Source organism: Argentina silus, assembly GCF_951799395.1.
Source record: "Argentina silus genome assembly, chromosome: 18".
Classification (NCBI taxonomy): domain Eukaryota; kingdom Metazoa; phylum Chordata; class Actinopteri; order Argentiniformes; family Argentinidae; genus Argentina; species Argentina silus.
In genome coordinates this window covers 5,509,988-5,529,534 of record NC_139672.1, presented here as the reverse complement: position 1 = coordinate 5,529,534, position 19,547 = coordinate 5,509,988, and the positions used below count along the sequence as shown (strand labels likewise).

Here is a 19,547-nt window from a genome sequence, read left to right as displayed (position 1 = left end):
GAAAACACCGTTCTGTGTTTGTTGTTGTGTGCATTTATTCATGCGCGCGACGTATATTCGGTGTTATCGTGGTGATCATTTCCATAAATATTGTAGCGTACCGTTATTCGTGTTCTCTTCGCTTTTCCATGGAGCCTGGATTGACGTTTATTGCTACTGGCCGGTGAATACAGCAGCACCGCCTCCTGTGTCATGTGACTACGTCTGATTCTTGACTCTCAGCCCAGCACAGTGGTCCGTCGGATATTATCAAAGCCCATTGAATTTGAGAGTGTTTAGTTGCATACAAATCACTGCTTATGTTTATATTTATAGTGGATAAGATTGGTATCTACATTTTTCTTTGTCTTCTTCCGTTTTGAATTGGAAAATGGTGACCTATTGAAATCATATGCAGCTCACTTTCAACATAATTGCAACAGTAGGGCCTACTGTTGCTATGTCTTGAAAGTGAGCTGCTCAAGACTTCATGCGTTGCATGCGAATATTTAGGTTTATGAGTCTTTTATTGAGGTCAGTGGAAAGATACCTGACTGGGGGAGTTTTTTTTGTGCATATTTTTCCTTATTCAAATGCTCCCTTCGGTTTCCCTGGCCAGTATGGCAACTGTAACTGGGTTCAGCCATAGTATGCCTTCCTACAGTACCAGACGGCTTGGTAACCAAAGTAAGTAGACATTCTCTGAGGTGTCATTCTTGAAGAATAGGTGAAAGACACCAATACGACAAATACACTCTAAACCCTTATTTTCTACACCATAGACAACAAGGCCGATAAAGGTTTAATGCTGGTGGCCTTTAAATGATAGATGATAGACTGAGGGTGAAATTCTCCCCGCCTCTAGGTGTGACTTTGGCCACAGAAAAGCCGAGGAGGGTAGTAACACAACACTACAGAGATAAAAGAGGTATTTTGGGGGTAATCAGTCTCAGCTAGTCTCCCAACGGGTTCGGCTTACAAGATCTTGTGACAGTCATGCCAGCTGACCATGCCAGTACTGAAGCCTTTTTTTCCTTTTTCCTTTTTTGTTACACAGTTTGCCCCATTCCATATGTCCACTCACACTCTACCTAGAAAGGTACTACACATTTACTACACATTTACTACTCATAGACACGTTCTCTGTACATGTAAGATAGCACTCTGAAACATTGGCTTTCTTCCAAATTCCTGTAGTCGATTGCTCAGACAGTTTCTGCTTGTGTCAGTGTTGGTTCCCAGGCCATAGACTCTGGGAGACGATGTCTGAGTGATCAGCCCTCCCATGGTCTGAAACCCTCCTCCCGTGCTGACAGACACAGACAATGGCACTGATGCAAGTTCCCAGGTGATGCTTACAAGTCCCATTGTATAAGCTTGATAGAATCAGCTTACTGGAGCGATATACAGTACAGTGTAGATGGAAATATTTGATGATAGATACATTGATAAACACAGAGAGAGAGGGGGGGGGGGGGGGGGGTGAAACATTGAGAGTAAAATCATGTAAGGCTGCTCTTGTTCTGATAACTGCCCCTGCACCAACACCCCTAAAGACATAGAGCTAGACACCTGGCATTGACATTGGCTCTAATTCTTGCATGGCACCAATGATACATTTTGCCCTTCCAGTTTGTTAAAAACTATACACTGGACTAAATGAAAGATTTTGTATCTGGTTTTGTGAGTACATCATCTACAGTGGTAATAAATGGTGCAGTCTGTTTTACACAAGATAAATCAGTAAATGGTTAGAAGCTGTATCCTTGGTGCAGAATTGCGTGAGCACTCTGATATCACCATAACAACCAAGCATGACCCATTAATGAGCAATCTTCATTAAGCAATGGAAGGACAGTTGTCTCCTGTCAGATAGCGAGACTATGTCTGACAAGCATCCTTGCAATGATTGTCTTTTACTGCCTCCCAGTGAATGTACCCCATAATGCATGTGTTGTGGGCTTATGTTTGCATAGCATCAAGCCAAGAGCACATAACACAGTGCACATCTGGAGACTGAAACGTTATGAAAATACCAATGTATCAAGATTTCGTGGGGAGTACACAAAACAATATTGCCTGGTGATTGATCACAAATGTTGAGAGTGGTTTCTTGCTGAATATTGATGTTAACATGCCTTATGGAGGATTTATAACGGGTTTATTGAAAGAAGTTTACTTATACATATAAACTTTATTCAATGATCAGTATGCTGGCTATTCATATGGCCAAACCTTGACAAAGCATAGAACTTGAAGGTGTCTTGACATCAGCCAAACTCCTCCCATGCGGCTGTGTATGTTTGTTCGAACGTCTGACACAATCACCCCATGGGCACAGTGCTGGCAGGGAACAGTCTGATCCCTTCATTAAAAGTCAGCTGCTTGCATGGTGAGAACATGAAGTATTGGAGTAGCAAGGACAAAGACTCAAGAGCCGAAAATCTAATGAAGGCTTACGAGAAAAACGCCTATGAACTAAAAAGACATACAGTTGGAAAGCAACTACTGGAGCAAGATCATTACCGCTCGATGGTTCTGATCAACAATGGAATACGAAATATACAGATGACATTAAGGAATATAAAGACGATTAGTGGGTATTGCCACCAAACGCAAACCAGAGGGGACTCTCCAAATCCAAGCCCCACAAACACTTTCAGAAATGTCTGCAAAGAGGATAAAGATCTAAATTGGATGTTGAATTTGAGCGACAAGCTTGTCAAACCACTACCGAGGATTGATCTCAATCCCGTGAGGGGGAATCCTGGCCCAAATATAAGTGCGTCTTCATCGGTGCGTCATTTGCAAAGAACAGCATTCTGCGGTGGAGAGACACGAGGTAACACTTTGGAAAATGGATTAGTTGGTTATTCAGTTTCCCCTTTACCCCCCTTTTTGTCTGATTATTTAGCAAGTTCATATTCTGGCACAAAAAGACCATTCAGTGTGCCCGTCATACACAAGGGAGATTTGGACAAACTTGGAGACTTTCATAGCGGGCTTTCTGATCCGCTGAATACGCATATGTTTTCTAAGAAAACGCTCTCCAAATCAGCAGTGCCACTGAAAAACGACCAGAGCATAGGTTTGAATTCCATCCAATCTCAGTCAAGACTGCTCACGGAGGCGCCCGGGGCAGCCGTTGGCACCATGGACAGCACCCGCCACGTCATAACAGCGATGTCCAAGACCAGGCTCCAGGAGGGCCTCAGAGCGCTGGTCCTGGAGTATAATAGGCCCAGAACCATGAGCTATCTCGAAAAAGAAAAGCAAAAAGCTTTACGAACAAAAGTTACTGCCTTTATTGAAAAACTATGAGAGACTGATTAAGAATGGAACGACTTTACGCATTACGCATACTTAATTCCTACTTAATCCCCCAGTGGGAGACATTCATGCATAAACTTCAGTGTTTGCTTCTTGAGGATGATTTAGAGCCTTGCATTTTAGAACGGCAGGCCTAGCCTACGCCTCAACTCAAGTGATCAATCATCTCTTATAGGCTACTGTAGGTCCAAGTGCGCACAATATAACCTCATTTAGCAACGTACGCATTATAACTAACTACGTAACAATGCACTGATGTTGTATAGGTTTCGAAAATTATGACAAACCACGTCGTCTGGAGTAATTTGAGTATCCGACCACAACAATGTCGGATAGCGACGATGACCACAGCAATGATGACAACGTTTTTCTCAATTTGGTCGCTCGTGTAATTCGGAAACCACTGTATAGGTTTCCAGGACAATGGGGACACGAGACCTATGAGCCGCGAATCTACAAAACCTTAGGAACAATTCTACGGAATGCAACATCCGAAGAATTCGATGCCTTTATAACAGACTTTATCCATTTCGCCAAGACAGCTCAAGCCCGCATGGATATGCAGTTCTACATGGAATTCATCAACGTGTGCACCAACACCATCCTGCACTGGGTCTTTGCGCGCAGGGGCAGCGCGGACATAGTTAGGAAGCTGATGGAGAGGACGTCAGTTTATCTTCAGGACCAGACAGATAACTTGGCCATTGCATGGAGGTAACAACACCCACTTTGAATATTGTTTACACCAAATGTCATCTTATTCATTTTCTCTATCCAGACACTCGTAACGTGGGATTTGCTTCAAAGTACCCTCAAAATATTCTCCCTTGATCAATCAAGTGTGACAGATGGGGTAACAGCTGGAGCCTGCTTTCAGTAATATCAAGTGATGATTGCACTACCAGCTGATCCATAAAGGTGCAGACCTCTTTTGGCAGAGGCTGCAGTGTGCTCACATAGGCCTTGTGAGTAGTGACTTCAGCGGTCCTGAAACCACATTGATCTTTCTCCATAGGTGCTTCACTCCCATCTACAGCCCCAGTCCCATGGGTGGAGTGACCCCTCTGATGTTCGTGGCCCAGAATCGCCAGTTCGACGTGCTGAAGGTGCTCTTGCAGTACGGCATGTTAGAGCGAGAGCGACGCCCCACCTACATCATCATCTCCGTCCTGTTCAACCCGCCGCGTCTGGAAGTGTCGCACGATCGGTGCCGCGCGACTATGATGCGAGAGCTGCGAGAGTGCATGGCGCTGTGCTTCAGGGTGCTCACGTACATCTCCATTGCAGACATCGAGGTCGGTGGCCGTATAAACAATGACACAATAAGTGGCATATCATGGACCTATGTTTGTGGTCAAGTGAAACAATGACTTCACTTAGATGACATGGCCGTCTTTGCAGATGCAGATAATCTATGGACGGAAGCCCTTGATTGATGACTGGAGAGATCACATTCCTCGGAGACGCTGCCAGGAGCCCTGTGAGCTGAGCCATCTGTGCAGGATGTCGATACGTGGGTCTCTGCTGCACTGGGGTCGACTGCCAGACGGCATCAAGGCCCTGCCTTTACCAGCAGTCATCCACAGCTACCTCAACTTGGAGAGCTGACCACTGATCAGTCTTATACTGTGATCCTCTGGAAAATCAATAAATGCCCACCAATTGATGATACTTTCTGTATGTGTGTATAGTATTGATGAATGTGTCCTTGAGGTGGTTGCACTGTATACCATTGCACTGAGCGGTTTAAAGTGAAGCACACCTGAACTAGACTTTCTTCACTATGCAGCAGGAGGAGTAGTAGGGCTCAGAGCAGGTGTGAGTCTAAGGAATGTTTTTTTTATAACAACTTTCTCCCTGCCTCCCTGAGTGTTGGGTTGCAGAATCTGGCCTGAAATCTCCCAGAGCCATTTGGCAAATAGAGAAGCAGAGATGGGCTCTCCCCCTGTAATGTGTTCTGTACTCTTGGCTACTGCAAATGTCATGAGACAGAGAGTCAGTCCAAAAATCTATGCTAACTGATGTGAGGATCTAAACAAACAATGCTGCTCTCCACTTTCCAGGACATTTCAACATGATGTGTACCCATAAAGTACATGACCGAATGTGATTACAAACTAGAATTATAGCATGCGTTAGAAAAAGCTGAAAAAAACCAATACATTCTGCAATAAAAAATCCTATTGGCAAATGTGCCTAAAGGTTTGTTGCAACACATAAAGGTATTCTGTTGGTTACAATTTAATATCTAGTCAGTATTTGGCGGTTGTAAGTACAAATTTTAATCTTCCCCCTTGCTGGGAGATAACAAGATGGTGATCGGACTGAGAGGAGGAGGAGGAGGGGAGAATAAATTGGTTGCTGTGCAAACAAACAAGACTGACAGCAGTGAGCATTGGCAACGGAGCTGTAGTGAATACCCCCCCTCTCTCTGTCTCTCAGCCCCACACTAATGAGAGCCTGTGGGGTTTCACCGTAGCCTAACAACTGACATGTTTGTCTCTGCTCAGGCGCCTGGGGCCTACCTATTACTGCTCTCCAGTGGACTAAATGAATAAATAAAAACAAACATCTAGAGTTCTTTACCTGTATACCTGTTAAGAGTACACAGTGTACTTGGCTTACAGGACAGTACATGGTGTGACTGTGATGTGGATTTCATATCATTTCTGTTTAATGTCGTATCTGAGTTGTAAAACAGGTTAGAAAGCCAGCTTAAGCCACACTTCAAATTATGAGTGAGGAGCATTACACCAGCCTATTGTATACTAGGTTGTCTGAGAAATGACGACCTGCTTTACTGTGCTGTACCCACCAGGTGTGTCATGTCTGATTAAACAGTTGGGGATTGTCAGAACAGATCACCTAGAGCAAAACCCTCCATCAGTGCTTTGGAAAACTGAGTGCATGAAGCATGAAAATGTGAGCACTGTATAATGTATACAGATTATTTCAAGAAGCTTAACTTCTACCGTACCCAATTTAATAACCTCACACTCCACAGCAAATCAAAGAACAAACATGAAAGGTGCAACGCTGCCACCTGTTGGTTGCCTGTGGTCTAAGTTTTATATAGCTCACGCACTCCTTGTCTGCATGCTACTGCAGCTACTACATTCATGAGGAATCTTATTGATTTAGATACAGAGATCGTAATGTAAAAGAAGCAACATGGGTGGGGAATAATCAATTAACACTGATACCCAGGGTGAAATAATCAATGTATTTACTGTCCTACAAGATCATATAACATACCAATTACATTGCTAAAGTAGATGTCCAAACTACAGACAATCAATCAAAGATGTTTTATTCTAAAGGTGGTTGTATGACAGGACATTTTCGGGGAATTTATTTTTCAGAAGTTCCTTTATTCCCCCTCCTCAACAATTCAACAGTAATTTCATTTAAGAGTGTATCTCCATTCCTTGAGATGGGATGGACATCATTCAGGCAACAACAGAGCAACAAGTTGTTATCACATATACTGTAACATTGTCATCAAAATAATGGTTATTTGCTAAATCAAAACATTGAATCAATGTTCAAGAAATGCATATGTGTTTAAGTGATCATACAGCTATCCTACAGACTACCTCTGAGAAAACATCTGAAACAAAACAGATGTATTTTTATGATTCAAATATGTATTCTAGTGCTGGGGACACTTACCCTTCTCTCTCTAACAATGTTAATAATTAATAGTTACATGAAACAATTTGGTTGGATAAAAATAACTTTATAAATAAATACTATTATTGTGCATAAAACAAAGAAATGCCAGGTTTGGCACCAGAAGTCGATGCTATCAGATCAAAATGCTACTACAAGAGCCTCTAGAATTCCTTCTCCCAAAACTGTTGCTGCATATTCGTTCATTACAATGCACATTAACATGACAAAAAAAAAAAAAAACAGCATGTAAGATTTGTGTACAATAAATCCTGTTGTTAGTAGCTTCAGGTGCTAGCCTCAAGAGACACAGTGATCATTTCTAGCGGTGAACTGAGTATGGTTGCTCGAGTGTAAACATAGAAAGGTGGTATGACCTCATAAGCGGCTAGGTGACCTTTTTGACTGTGACTAAAAGGTGCAGAAAAAGGCAGGACCAGAGAGGAACAAGAGCGATTTGGTGCTTCATACGAATTTAGTTATCTTTCAACAACAAATCATACTCAAAGGTAACTCTGTATTGTGTGTGCCTTTCAATGTCCTTGGAGTAACAACTGCCTTCCTCTGTCACTGCTTGTGGTAACCCTGGTCTAGAATGCCATGGTAGTGCAGGCTTTTGTTCTAGTTTGTCATCAAAACATCTTATTCAATTCTAGAAGTAGAGCAACTAGAATATCTAAATCAAGGGAAGAACTGATTTGAATGTAACTGAATGAGATGGTTTGAACCCCGGAGAAGAAAGAAAGCCTGCAGATACTTTCATGTCTCTAGGACCAGGGTGGCCGAGCCCTAGTCTTACATGGTGGTCCTCTCACTGCTCCCCGAACCACCCCTGCGTCCTGGTGCTCTGTGTGGGGTCTGTGGGGGTGGTTGACGGGGGCACGGTGGGGTATTGTGTGGTGGTGGAGTGTAGAGGGTTAGCTCAGGATGTCCGGATGAAGGCCTATCCTCTGAAGCACGTCCTCCGGCATACACAACACAGGGTTAACTGCCTGTATCTGCTCGTCTCCGAGGAGAGAGAGACCAGCCACTCCGAACAGAGTGTGGAATGGATCCACCTGTGGAGGAGAGTAAAGGAAGGGATGAGGAAGGGAGAGAAGGAGTGGTGTCAGCAAGGAGACGGAAAAAAGGATTTGCAGGAAACAGAGTAAGGGTAAAAATGAGGAGAAAGGAAGGGTACAGTATTTGTAAGTGAAAAAAATTAGAAATTGAGAAATATTAAGAAAGAAGGGTGAGGGGATGACAATGAGAGAGGAACTCTGGACATGGAATATGTCAACATGGAACATTTACAGAAAGGCGGTTCGGGATGCACTTGAGGGGACTCACCATGTCTCCTGGTCTATCAGCGAAACCACCCGTCTCCTCATCCTGACAGGCCAGAATAAAGGATCGCAGCTTGGCTTTGTCAATCCAATGGATTCTGCCGATGATTTTCAGAGAGGCAAGGACCCACCAAGAGTAACACACATCAGGCAGCTGAGGGAGGGAGGGGGTATGAGGGAGAGGAACGGAGAAGGAATGATAAGTGATAGTGAGCTGAGGATATACGTGTTTAAATGCCCAGCGATAAGGCTACTGTCTGTAAGTAGAGAATGTTTCACGATATTGGTCAGACAGCTAGGGGCAAAACACGAAACCTCTGTGTGAATCCTTTTCGGCGTACCTTCTCAGGGCGACCGTTGAGGCCCCCGGATGGTAGCTGTCTCTCACAGAGCCACCAGCCCAGCAGATCAGCATTCACCTGGTGCAACTGTCCTGTGATGGACAGGAACCCGGTACAGCAGTAGATCTGAGAGAGACAAACAAAGAGCATGAAAAATCATGGCTCGCAGGGATTTGTCAGAAGCACTGGAAGTGCGAAATGTGTAATTTATCTGTCTCATGGTCTAGCTTAAAAAAGGTGTATGTTTTGCTTTTTGCTGATTGTAATCATACAGCAGGTAGGCATTCAAACAAGCACACTGCTAGGCAACCATGACAACAGCGAGGTGTTATGAATTAAACCTGACATACCTGCCCAGCGTGAGACTCTGAGCCAGGCCTGCAGCCAAATCCTCCATCGAAGTTCATACAAGACAGGACATACTCCACAGCTTTGTCCAGGTTTATTGCATCCAACTTGCCCTTTAAAATGCAAATCAAAATGTTTATTATGTTACCAGCTAGAATGTGCAAACAAAGCAAGCATGAATATACAAACATACAACAAGAGACACGTGCTGTCAGAGTCAACTGTATGATGCAACCAGAGGAAATATTGACACTTGAATTTTGCACATACCAGCAATGCAAGTGTTGCAACAGCGCAGAAGGAAAATCGTGTGTCGATCTCCCCTGTAAAGAGATGGTCCATGGAGTCAATACGTAACACAGTATAATGCATCTATCCCACTATATAATTCACAATCCAATGGCTCAATATCATCAAATTCAAATGCAATTAGATCTGTGTCGCACAAGAGGGCTTCAGGCTTGTCATAAGTACGAAACCTGGACTTAAACTTACCCCATTTATCTCCTGCGAAAGACCCGTCATCCTGCTGGAGGCCTTTCACATATTCCACCACCTTGTCCACGTCAATCACACTGACATTATCATACAAGGAGAGGATCTGAGGGAGAAATAAGACACTTGAGAAAGACTCAAAATGATAGAAATGTCAGTAGGCATTACAAAACCTCATAGTGGAAACTATTTTATTTGTTGTCAAAAGTAAGAGTATGCATTTATTTCACATAGGCAAGTATATGGCAACGGAAAATGCCTTGAGAGGAACTATGTTTCCAGTGGTCTCACCTGCACTGCACTGAGGGTGTAAAGCAGGTGGGGGTCATGTCCGATGCTGGCACTGATGCCTCCACACTCGTGCTGACAGGACTTGATGAACTCAGTGATTTCCTCCCGGTTCATCCGAGGGAGCTGGCCCATCAGGTCCATCACAGTCAGGCCCCAGTAGATCCCACTCATCCGCAAATACTCTGACAGTGTGTACTCCTGCAGATATGGGATAAACAAAACATGATATTGAGAAACAAATACTTCAATTGTGTTCTTGTTTGCTTTCATTGCCAACCCACATGCAGGACATCCTTGTTCTGACACCTGACATGAAATACTTACATAGTCATCCTTCTTGGAACCGTAGGCAGCAATGTAGTCTGCATGCTTGTCCAGAAAGAGAGCACTAGGGGCATCCGACTTGATGACCACATCTTTCACTTGGGTCCCCTAGGACAGACAAACAATATCACACAATTCACACGTGAATGTGAACACAACACACAACATTAGACATTCAGATTTAGCTAACATGTTTACATTCACCGGTGTTCAAAGCTGTCAGAGATTGACTACAGAGATTGCTGGGAAAACAATGACACAGCTAGCTTGCTAACCCAGCTGGTCGGTATTTAGATTTGTTTCACTCATTGGCAGTTTGGCATTCTATTTTTAGCGCTTTAACTACACACTGGCACTATAAAACACAGTAAAGACAAAGGGTCTTAATGATTTAAGTAAATATTTCAGCAAATAAACGTAATTTTGTTATCACAATTCAGTTTACCATTCTGAAAATCTTCGCATCATATGGCGGCGCAGAATAACTACGTCATCACGTTTTACGTCAATTCTAAGCGGACCAGAAAGGGATGATACGACTGAAAGTGGTCGAACTCTTACTGGACAACATTTTTTAAATGGCATTTTATACACCTAGGTAAAGTTTTATATTGCATATTCGGTTCTCGCTCTTCAATAGCTCTTGAACCCAGCGTGACATGTCTATAAAGGAATTAAACAAATGCAATGACAACACATTCAGTATATACAGTTTATTATATTGAACAAAAGCTGCTTGTCTGGAGGGTGAGATATGACAGTTAGAAAAAAAAAAATATATATCACATTCCTTTATCAACATTAACTCTTATTTGATCGGTTAATTTATAAATCATCTGCATTTCAAAGAGCAAGGCGTGATAATATAATAGACATAAGGCAACTGACATTCTGTGTATTCCATCCTGAGTTGTCTAGATTAGTTCTATTCACATGAATATAAAAGTGTTTTAACAGGAAAGGTGACATTTCAGCAAGGACAGGTCTTGGCTCACATCTTGAATCTCCCAAAGTGTTCACGAGAAATAATTAGTCTTTGAATCTGGGCAGTGCCTTCGTAGATCTGAAAAAAAAAACAAGCAAAAACAGATACTGTTAAATCACCTATAACTTCCCATACAACAACCCCCATCCAGCCAAGTGGTAGAACAGAACTATACCAACCTGGTAAATCTTAGCATCCCTCATCAGTTTCTCCACAGGGTAATCACTGTTGAATCCATTGCCACCGAAGACCTGCACAGCATCACTAGCAACCTGGTTGGCAATGTCACCGGCAAAGGCCTTGGCGATGGAGGCGTAGTAGGTGTTCCTGCGGCCATTGTCCACCTCCCAGGCAGATCTCTGATAGCCCATCCTGGCCAGCTCCACCTTCATGGCCATCTCAGCCAGGATGAAGGACACTGCCTGGTGCTGTCGGACAGAAGGGGGGGGTGGGGGGGGGGAATGAGATTAAACCTCAGAGCACTAGGTTGGAGCATAAGGTAATATACAAAGGAAGGCTACTTATTAGCTTGAGCCTGGATGGATTAAACATTAAAACCCATTCCCTTTAACTGTTCTGCTACCATGCTAGCTGTGGGCCAAGTCCATTACCTCAGCAAGGAGTTTTCCGAAGGTCTTCCTCTCCAGGGCGTACCTAGTGGCCTCGTCTAAAGCCCGCTGGGCCAGGCCTGTTGCCCCTGCTGCTACCTTCATGACAAAATAGAACACCGTCAGTAACAAATATTGAGCAGAGTCACTTTAACAATGATACGGACACTACTTGCTTGTACGACACATTGGCTAGTCACTGGCTAGTCACATTGGCTAGTCACTAGTGGTGCCACTACCAGACAATGGGGCAATTAAGCATTAACTAATCTTTACACTCTACATGGCAGCGGCTTATCCTTTTTCTGACTCACTGGTGGCCTTGTCTTGTCGAAGGCCCCCATGGCGATCTTGAAGCCAGCTCCTTCCCCAATCAGGACGTTCTCTTTGGGTATCCTCACATCCTCAAAGGTGATGCCCCTGGTGTCTGAGCACCTCTGGCCCATGTTTAACTCCTATACAGGGAGAAAGACAGACAGCAATGTTATGTTAAACCATGACGATGACAGGGCTTTTCTAAGTTGAGCCACACCATTTTTATGACAGTGGAAAAACTAAAAACTCACCTTCCTCCCCACTTGGATTCCTGGAGTGTCGGCGTCGACGATGAAGCCAGTGAAAGCCTTGCTTGTTGGGCATTTAGGATCTGGGTCAGTGCGGGCCAGGAGGAAATACCTGTGAGGACGGGGGAACAACACATGATCATTTGTCCCCAAAAAATACCCGTTGTAGATGGGTATACAACGGACAAATCTCTCCCTTTGATCGAATGCTTTGTCGTCTTCACGACCATAGGTTGATTCTTCTGCAATGTCGAGTATGTGATGTCACTCACCAGTTAGCTTTCCCTCCATTGGTGATCCACATCTTCTGTCCGTTGACAACATACTCATCCCCCGTCTTCACCGCACGGGTCTTAAGGCCTGCCACATCTGAGCCTGCACCAGGCTCCGTCACACCGTACGCCTGTCAACATATACAACGCCATCAGTCCACACTGGTTTGTATGACAGTATACAATTGGGTAGAATAGATTCCTTGTATGATCATGTTAACTGCTCATTAGAGAAAGAAAAACACTTACACACATAAGTGGTTCCTCTGTCATTCTTCCCAGGTACTTCTTTTTCTGTGCGTCATTTCCTGCAATGATGACTGGCATTTGCTGTAGGAAAATAGAAAGGTGCAGGCTAGGAGGTTGGCATGGTCCAGGTTTACACTGATGACTAATGTTCACTGACTGCATCTATGATATACACCATCATAACCAATCTGACCTTGAGGAAATCTCATCACTGACAAAGTTCACTTACACCGAGAGAGTTTGCCTCGATGGCAGTCTGTACTCCTGTGCAGCCATAGGCCAGCTCTTCTGTGATGAGGCAGGAATCAAATATAGTCAGGCCCATTCCACCTGAAACCAAGAGACAATCATTAACAATAGATACTGATTTATTTTGCAAGGGTGGAGGAAGGTTATACACATGATTCAAAGACTGATATTGTATAGGAGAGAGGCATGGGCGTACCACAGTCCTCTGGAATGTGAGAATTCATCAGACCCAGCTCCCATGCCTTCTTGATGATGGGGAAAGGATACTGTGGAATAAAAATAATTAGATACTCCATTAGGTGAACTGACTGCTAAGCTCTGGCTACATTGCATTCTGAATATACCTTACTCTTATTAGAAGATCCTATGATCCTAAACCTATGTTTCTCATGTCTGTATGTGGACAAAATGAAGTCAAAGTCCAACATATTGAGTGAGGTTTTAAACCAAAGCAGACAACAGATAACACTCACTTCACCACTTCTGTCGTATTCTGCTGCGGCGGGAACAATCTCCTCACGGGCAAACTTCCTGGCCAGCTCTTGAAACTCTTTCTGCTGTTCGGTCATCTCTGTTGACAACACCGACGGTGATTGTGAGACACTCGTTTAACCATCTAAAAATAACAGGCAGGCATGTATTGACAAATCCAACTCACCGAAGCAGAACCCTCCATGCTGAGTGCTGGTGGCGGCAGCCCTTGCAGCGGTACTAGCACTGGTGCTCTGGAGCCGGAGTCCGGTCTGGACGCCAGCCCGAAGTGCCTAAAGGGTGGAATAACACTGAGCACATCAATAAACGTGTCTACTGTGACCTTGTTCAAGGGGAACACTGACAAGTAATCCCACCAACGCACAAGCTTTCGGCTTTCCATAACGTAAGCATCGTAGTCAGTACACGTCACATTTGAAGCACCTAGCTATACCAGTACCTTATGATGTTGTCAATGTGTAACGTAAAAAGTGAAGAAAGATTGTCTTGTTACATGACAGGTCCTGGAGCTGTCTCACAACACAATTGGTGTATAAACCACACATTTGGAAAGAAGCCTGGGCAAAGTCAGCATACAAAGTCGAGTAACGTTAGTATATGACGCTCGGAGGGGAACCAACGCCAAATGTCTCATGTTTTTTATGACAACTAGACAATAGCTAAAATAGCATAGCAGCTCTGCATTTCCTTCAGTGACTGACACATACGGAAATACATCAATTTATCGAACAATCTGGCAATTACGAGCTACGGCATTCTATGGATTGTCCTTTGTATTACATTTACCTTATTAAGAAGCATTATTATCCCACAGCAGTAGTCCGCACGTTAGAAAATCCTTGAGCAGCCACACCACCTTTAGCCCACAAAAAAATATCTCTGTCCAATCAGAAGAGCGGATTGTATCACGTGACGTTTAATGGTATACAGAGAATGACTTTTGCCCTACTTCCTTATCCAAGTACGTCATTATAACAAAACACTATATTTTCATTTTCCAAAAGAAATACACTTAATTGCGGTGTAATAAATGTATATTTAATATTTTTATCATGGTGTGCATGAACATACATTTGGCAAGGTTATGACAGTATATTACCAAAACCCAGGGTATCATTGCTCAGATTAGGACCGATGTTAATGTTAGAATCAATTATGTGTGCCTGTGGCTGCAAATAGGCCTGTGTATACTACTCAGAAACATCCCAAAGTTTGCCTGAAGGCTGGAATTAAATGGATTGACCTGGACTGACCTACTACTGCTTTAAAGGACATGTATATTCTTTCTGTTGAATATGGCATCAATGAGTCACACATGCCAAATTCTAAAACTGTCATGATGGTAAGGGTTACCTGTTGGAATGTACAATAGGCAACCTCTAGCTACATGACTATTATATGGTGGTGGGGGAACATCAGCTGGCTATAATGTGAAATTCATTAAATCTTTTATGTCAAAACAAAGTGTAAATACAAAATATTACCACTGCACACTCAACAGTATACCAGTTCAGAGCTAATTCACATTCTTGAACAATGTGCTTCCAACCAGGACAATCACCTTGAAGGAACTCTTGTAGCTCCACTGCTGTGCCACAGGGGGGCGCAGTCTGCAGTCTAGCCATAGGGCCCTGATGTGGCTCTACTATTATAGACTGACATATGCACTAGCTGCTAGCAACATGCATTTCTTACAATGTGCAGTATAGTAAGAGCATTGCAGCCCACCGAAGACCAATAATATTTGACATGATTGACATCTAGTGTGTGGTCTGTGCCAGTTCCCACCACACCCCTAAAAGACATCCCATTTAGACAAATTCACTGCTGCATTTCAGTTCTTTAAGCGAATGTCACAAGCACTCATTTGAAAAGGAAATATAAATCTGTCAAATAGCTCTACAGTTATAACATTTCCTAACTTGTTCTCGGCCTTCGAAAGGGAGGAACCATTGATGTGGCCCAGCCCTTCTGCTGACTGAGGTTAATCTGGCACTGGAATGAGATTGGACAGCCAGGGGAACAGCAGACCAGTCACTAGACAGTGCAGCGAAATCAATGATAATCCTTTTAACCACCTCCAAACACTTGTAACCTCCTGCCGCATAAGTACTTGTACACACTTTAAAACACCCAACAGACCCATCACAAAGAAAGACAGCACACAGATCTGGGATGTTTAGGTTTTATTGACGGAGTATCAAACAGCTGTACATCCATCTGCCTTGACCTTCCGCAGGTTGAACTAAAGCTCCTTTCCTTCCAGGATGTAGCCGTCTGCCATGTCACACGGGCCAGGTCTAGAAGCAATGCAGGCTGCAGGGAGGAGGTAGAGAAGAACACAATGAATACAAATAAAAAGGTTAAATCATTAGCAAATGCAAAATTGTATTGCCAATTGATAAGTGTCAGATAGTAAATAGTGTTTCAAGGTTGCCAGACTGTCAAAACATCTCTATTCCAAAACCCAGGTCTTCCTCAGAGTCACAAATATCAATCACTAACATTCAGTAGCAGAACTGGACAAAGTTATCATCATAGAAAGACCAAGACTCATAAACCTTTGTTCACAACACATGCATGAAGATCAGTTGCATTCTATACAAGTGATGCTCCTGTGAAACATTTGCACCCACTTGCCAATTGCCATCAAGGAGAACGATGCCGTTCTTAACCAGGGTCTTGGTTTGTACCAGCTCGTTGTTAGGCTGTAGACCACATCAATGATCCTGGTCTTGTGAGTGCAGCCTGTAAATGCAAAAGAGAGTGTTAAGTGGGTCAACTATATCTGTGATCAAGAGGTTGATTGTTAGTCAGGAGGGCTTATCTTTGACCAAGAGACTCTCATACTTAGAAGTAAGAAGCTTGAAGTTGCCCGACTCAAGTTAAGGGGGTGAAAATACCCCTTTATACACCAATTATGTGAAGATTGATGTAAAGGGGCAATTTATTCTACATGATGCAAAATCATGTAAGAAATCTCTGTCTTTCTCAGAGTCACAAATATCATCACTTGCATTCAGTAGCAGAACTGGACAAAGTTATCTTCATAGAAAGACCAAGACTCATAAACCTTTGTGCAAAACATGCATGGAGATCAGTTGTACTCCATACAAGTGATGCTCATGTGAAACATTCAAATTCACTTGGCAATTCTGGTTTCCAAGCACCATTAGGCTCTTATAACAGCACAATAAACCGTTTGGCCACTTCACTATTCAACAAACAGATTGGAGCATCTTAACAGAAACCAATGGTGCTACTTGGAAACCAGAATTGGGATACGGAGATGAGAAAAGGTCCACGTACCACTGCCTGTAGGGGAGGCCATCAACAAGGACAATGCAGATCTTGACCCCATCAACGATCCTTGTCTCGCGAGGGCATACTGCAAACACAAACAATAAGTGTTAATAAGTAAGCTAACCTTCTATGCTGAGAGGTTGCTTGGGGTTTGAATAAACTACCTCATACACCCATTCTATGCAGAAGATTGATGGAAGGGGGAATTCATTCTACATCAAATATTTGTTTGGGGAATCTACCTTTGTCTTTCTCAGAGTCACAAATATCATCACTTGCATTCAGTAGCAGAACTGGACAAAGATATCTTCATAGAAAGACTTGCACTACCCACCCCATCTCAACTAACCTTTACAGACCCTAACAAGGACCACATGAACAGAGGTACAAACTTACTCAGAGCCCCATGAGAGACGCCCACATCGATCTTCAGAGCACGTCATTTCTTGTTGCCACTGCATATCTTCACTGTGGATTAGGCGAGGTCCAATCTAAGACAAGGGAGAGAAGCATTAGGAGCTTGACAAAAGTACTGAGCATCAGCCAGTTGGATACATTTCAACCCCATAGCAGACCATCTTCAGTCCTTGTTTCATGTGCATTGCGGTGTGTCAGAGTAACTATGACAAGTCCTAACATTGGCAGGTCCTAACTTTTGAACCAAAACGGTCAAAAACAAACATGCCTAAGGTCATGTTTTCATCACCCACACCTCAAATGACAACAGTTCAGTCAAATCAAAAATATTTCAAGATGTGCAGTTCCAGAACGAGTCGTTATTTCTGAACGACTCTTTAGTGAATCGGGTGAGTTGATTCACCTCTGAGTGAATCGTTGTTTTTCTTCGTTTGGGGCGCCTGAGTGGTAGTTAGTGCAGTCTTAATTTCAGTGAGCTAACCAAGGCTGTGGCAGCAGGCAACAAACAGGTTTATAATAACACCGTAACAGAGTTGATGAGTTGTTCGTGAAAACAATGAATCATTCGTGAACTGCTGCACAATTTCATCTGAAAAAACACTTAGTAGAAATCCACAAACATAACTTGTAATGAGCAGTTATTAGTTTTCCTCCAGCATTACTAACTTATCAAACGAACAAAATGAATAGAAAGATCGGATTCTTTCAATCGAAAGAGTTCGAAATAACCGACTCAGCCAAAACAGCCATCACTACACGTGGCCCCCTGTGAGCGTACCTTGGCATTCGCGGGAGGACGACCGAGCTCATACTTCCTTTTCTTGTGGTAAGGCTTGCGTTTACCGCCGGTCTTGCGGCGCTTGTGTCAGTTGTCCCTGGAGATACCTGGCGAAAAACACAGAGACAAGACAAGTGAGAAAAGGACACGCTCAAGAGAATGTTGTGCATGACTTCCACGTGCAGATGTGCTCTGTCTTGGGTAGTCAGTTCTCCAAGGTGTTATCCACATATTTAAATCGGAAACCGCTTTAAAATGTCATCATATATACCCATGCACGATCGCCAAATGAGCCACATGTGATAAAACATGGTTTTAGGGTAGGTGGCTAACCATTCAACTAGCATTAGCTGGCCTAGCTAGAGTAACCTAACCAGCATAGCAGCTCTGCACTTTCTTCTGTGACTGACAGATGTAGAAATACAACCATTTATCGAATAATCTGGAAAATACGAGCTGCAGCTTTCTATTGTACTTTTGCTTGACTCTGTCAGCTATTTGTATTTTCTACTACATTACCTTGTTAAAAAGCATTGTCCTACACAGTGACTGAGACGTCCAAGTTGAAAAGACAGAGCAGCCGCACACACCAACTACTTGAAGCCAAAGACCGTTTTCAAACTTACTCTCCCTGAAGCCCACAGATTTGAGGGACCTTCCGGTTTAGCGGAAACTTCAAAATAAAAGCGCTCCTTTGACATATAAAACGTTTTTAAAAAGTTTTTTTTTCACTTATAGTAACCAAAATACATGACTGCAAACGAAAAATATGCAGTATGAGCTGGCTATAGTATACCTATACTGGGCAATACAGAAGCAAATATTGAGTGTGTCTCAATGAAAGTGGGTTGCTGGATCTCACTCCCACCCATAGGAGTCATACAGAAAAAGTATAAATTCGCACTACCTTTGTCGCACACCAAAACAATATTTCTGCCTAATCACAACAGTGATTCAGTGAATCACTAGTAAGTCAAGTCACAAATTGGGCTAAAATTAGTGTTTGTTAGAATACATTATGTATGTATATGGTTACAGAGGCCTGTGTATACCACGCAGAGCAACATACCAAAGTTTGCCTGGGAGCTGGAATGAAATGTTCACCTTGATTAACCTACGACTGCTTTATAGGACCTCGGTAACCGGATTCATCATGTTGAATAAGCATGGCACACAAGCCCATTTTTTTGGAAAATGTGATGATGCTTAAGGTTATTTGTGATGTACAGTAGATAAGCTATAGTTATATCATAACTACAATGTTGTTCTTTATTCAAGCATTAAGCGTTACAGCATGGCAAAAAAGATATCAATAAAGTGATTTATTTATATTGTTTTAAAAAAAGATAAAAAGTAATTAAAGTAAATCCACGGGGTAAAAATATAATAAACGAAATAAAAGAAATTAAATCTTGCCCTATCAGCAGAGCAAATCTACTCATGAACTAGACAAATTCATTAAGTGGTAAAATCAATAATTTTATAGGAAAAGAAGATAATAGATATTATAACCTCTTACCCTCAAC

General features: G+C 42.9%; 3 protein-coding genes and 1 long non-coding RNA gene across 5 annotated transcripts; 1 reads left to right on the top strand and 3 right to left on the bottom strand.

Moving 5' to 3' along the window:
• Positions 1-3,634: 3,634 nt before the first annotated feature.
• On the top strand, positions 3,635-4,917 carry LOC310819210 (ankyrin repeat and SOCS box protein 17-like; the record flags this gene model as incomplete). Its single annotated transcript, XM_083690454.1, has 3 exons — positions 3,635-4,023; positions 4,325-4,604; positions 4,711-4,917. The coding sequence occupies 3 exons, from the start codon at positions 3,635-3,637 to the stop codon at positions 4,915-4,917; spliced, it is 876 nt and encodes a 291-aa protein (XP_083546580.1).
• A 1,742-nt stretch (positions 4,918-6,659) lies between these two features.
• On the bottom strand, positions 6,660-10,572 carry rabggtb (Rab geranylgeranyltransferase subunit beta). Its single transcript, XM_083690676.1, has 9 exons — positions 10,551-10,572; positions 10,106-10,213; positions 9,782-9,979; positions 9,491-9,596; positions 9,266-9,318; positions 8,998-9,108; positions 8,648-8,773; positions 8,311-8,460; positions 6,660-8,039 (listed from the first exon to the last, which is right to left on the bottom strand). The coding sequence occupies exons 1-9, from the start codon at positions 10,551-10,553 to the stop codon at positions 7,899-7,901; spliced, it is 996 nt and encodes a 331-aa protein (XP_083546802.1). The 5' UTR covers positions 10,554-10,572; the 3' UTR covers positions 6,660-7,898.
• Positions 10,573-10,803: 231 nt separating this feature from the next.
• Positions 10,804-14,391, bottom strand: acadm (acyl-CoA dehydrogenase medium chain). The gene is made up of 12 exons (XM_083690558.1): positions 14,310-14,391; positions 13,690-13,795; positions 13,505-13,602; positions 13,228-13,297; positions 13,012-13,112; positions 12,783-12,863; positions 12,534-12,664; positions 12,265-12,373; positions 12,013-12,153; positions 11,702-11,797; positions 11,270-11,518; positions 10,804-11,168 (listed from the first exon to the last, which is right to left on the bottom strand). Exons 1-12 carry the CDS (start codon positions 14,322-14,324, stop codon positions 11,097-11,099), a joined length of 1,269 nt encoding a protein of 422 aa, XP_083546684.1. The 5' UTR covers positions 14,325-14,391; the 3' UTR covers positions 10,804-11,096.
• A 1,309-nt stretch (positions 14,392-15,700) lies between these two features.
• Positions 15,701-18,619, bottom strand: LOC310819316. Of its 2 annotated transcripts, none has more exons than XR_014554760.1 (6): positions 18,541-18,619; positions 18,022-18,128; positions 17,223-17,317; positions 16,833-16,911; positions 16,160-16,271; positions 15,701-15,839 (listed from the first exon to the last, which is right to left on the bottom strand). It is a non-coding gene; the product is annotated as an uncharacterized lncRNA (long non-coding RNA). The 2 variants fall into 2 exon arrangements; XR_014554761.1 differs by having other exon boundaries at positions 16,164-16,271.
• Positions 18,620-19,547: the final 928 nt, after the last annotated feature.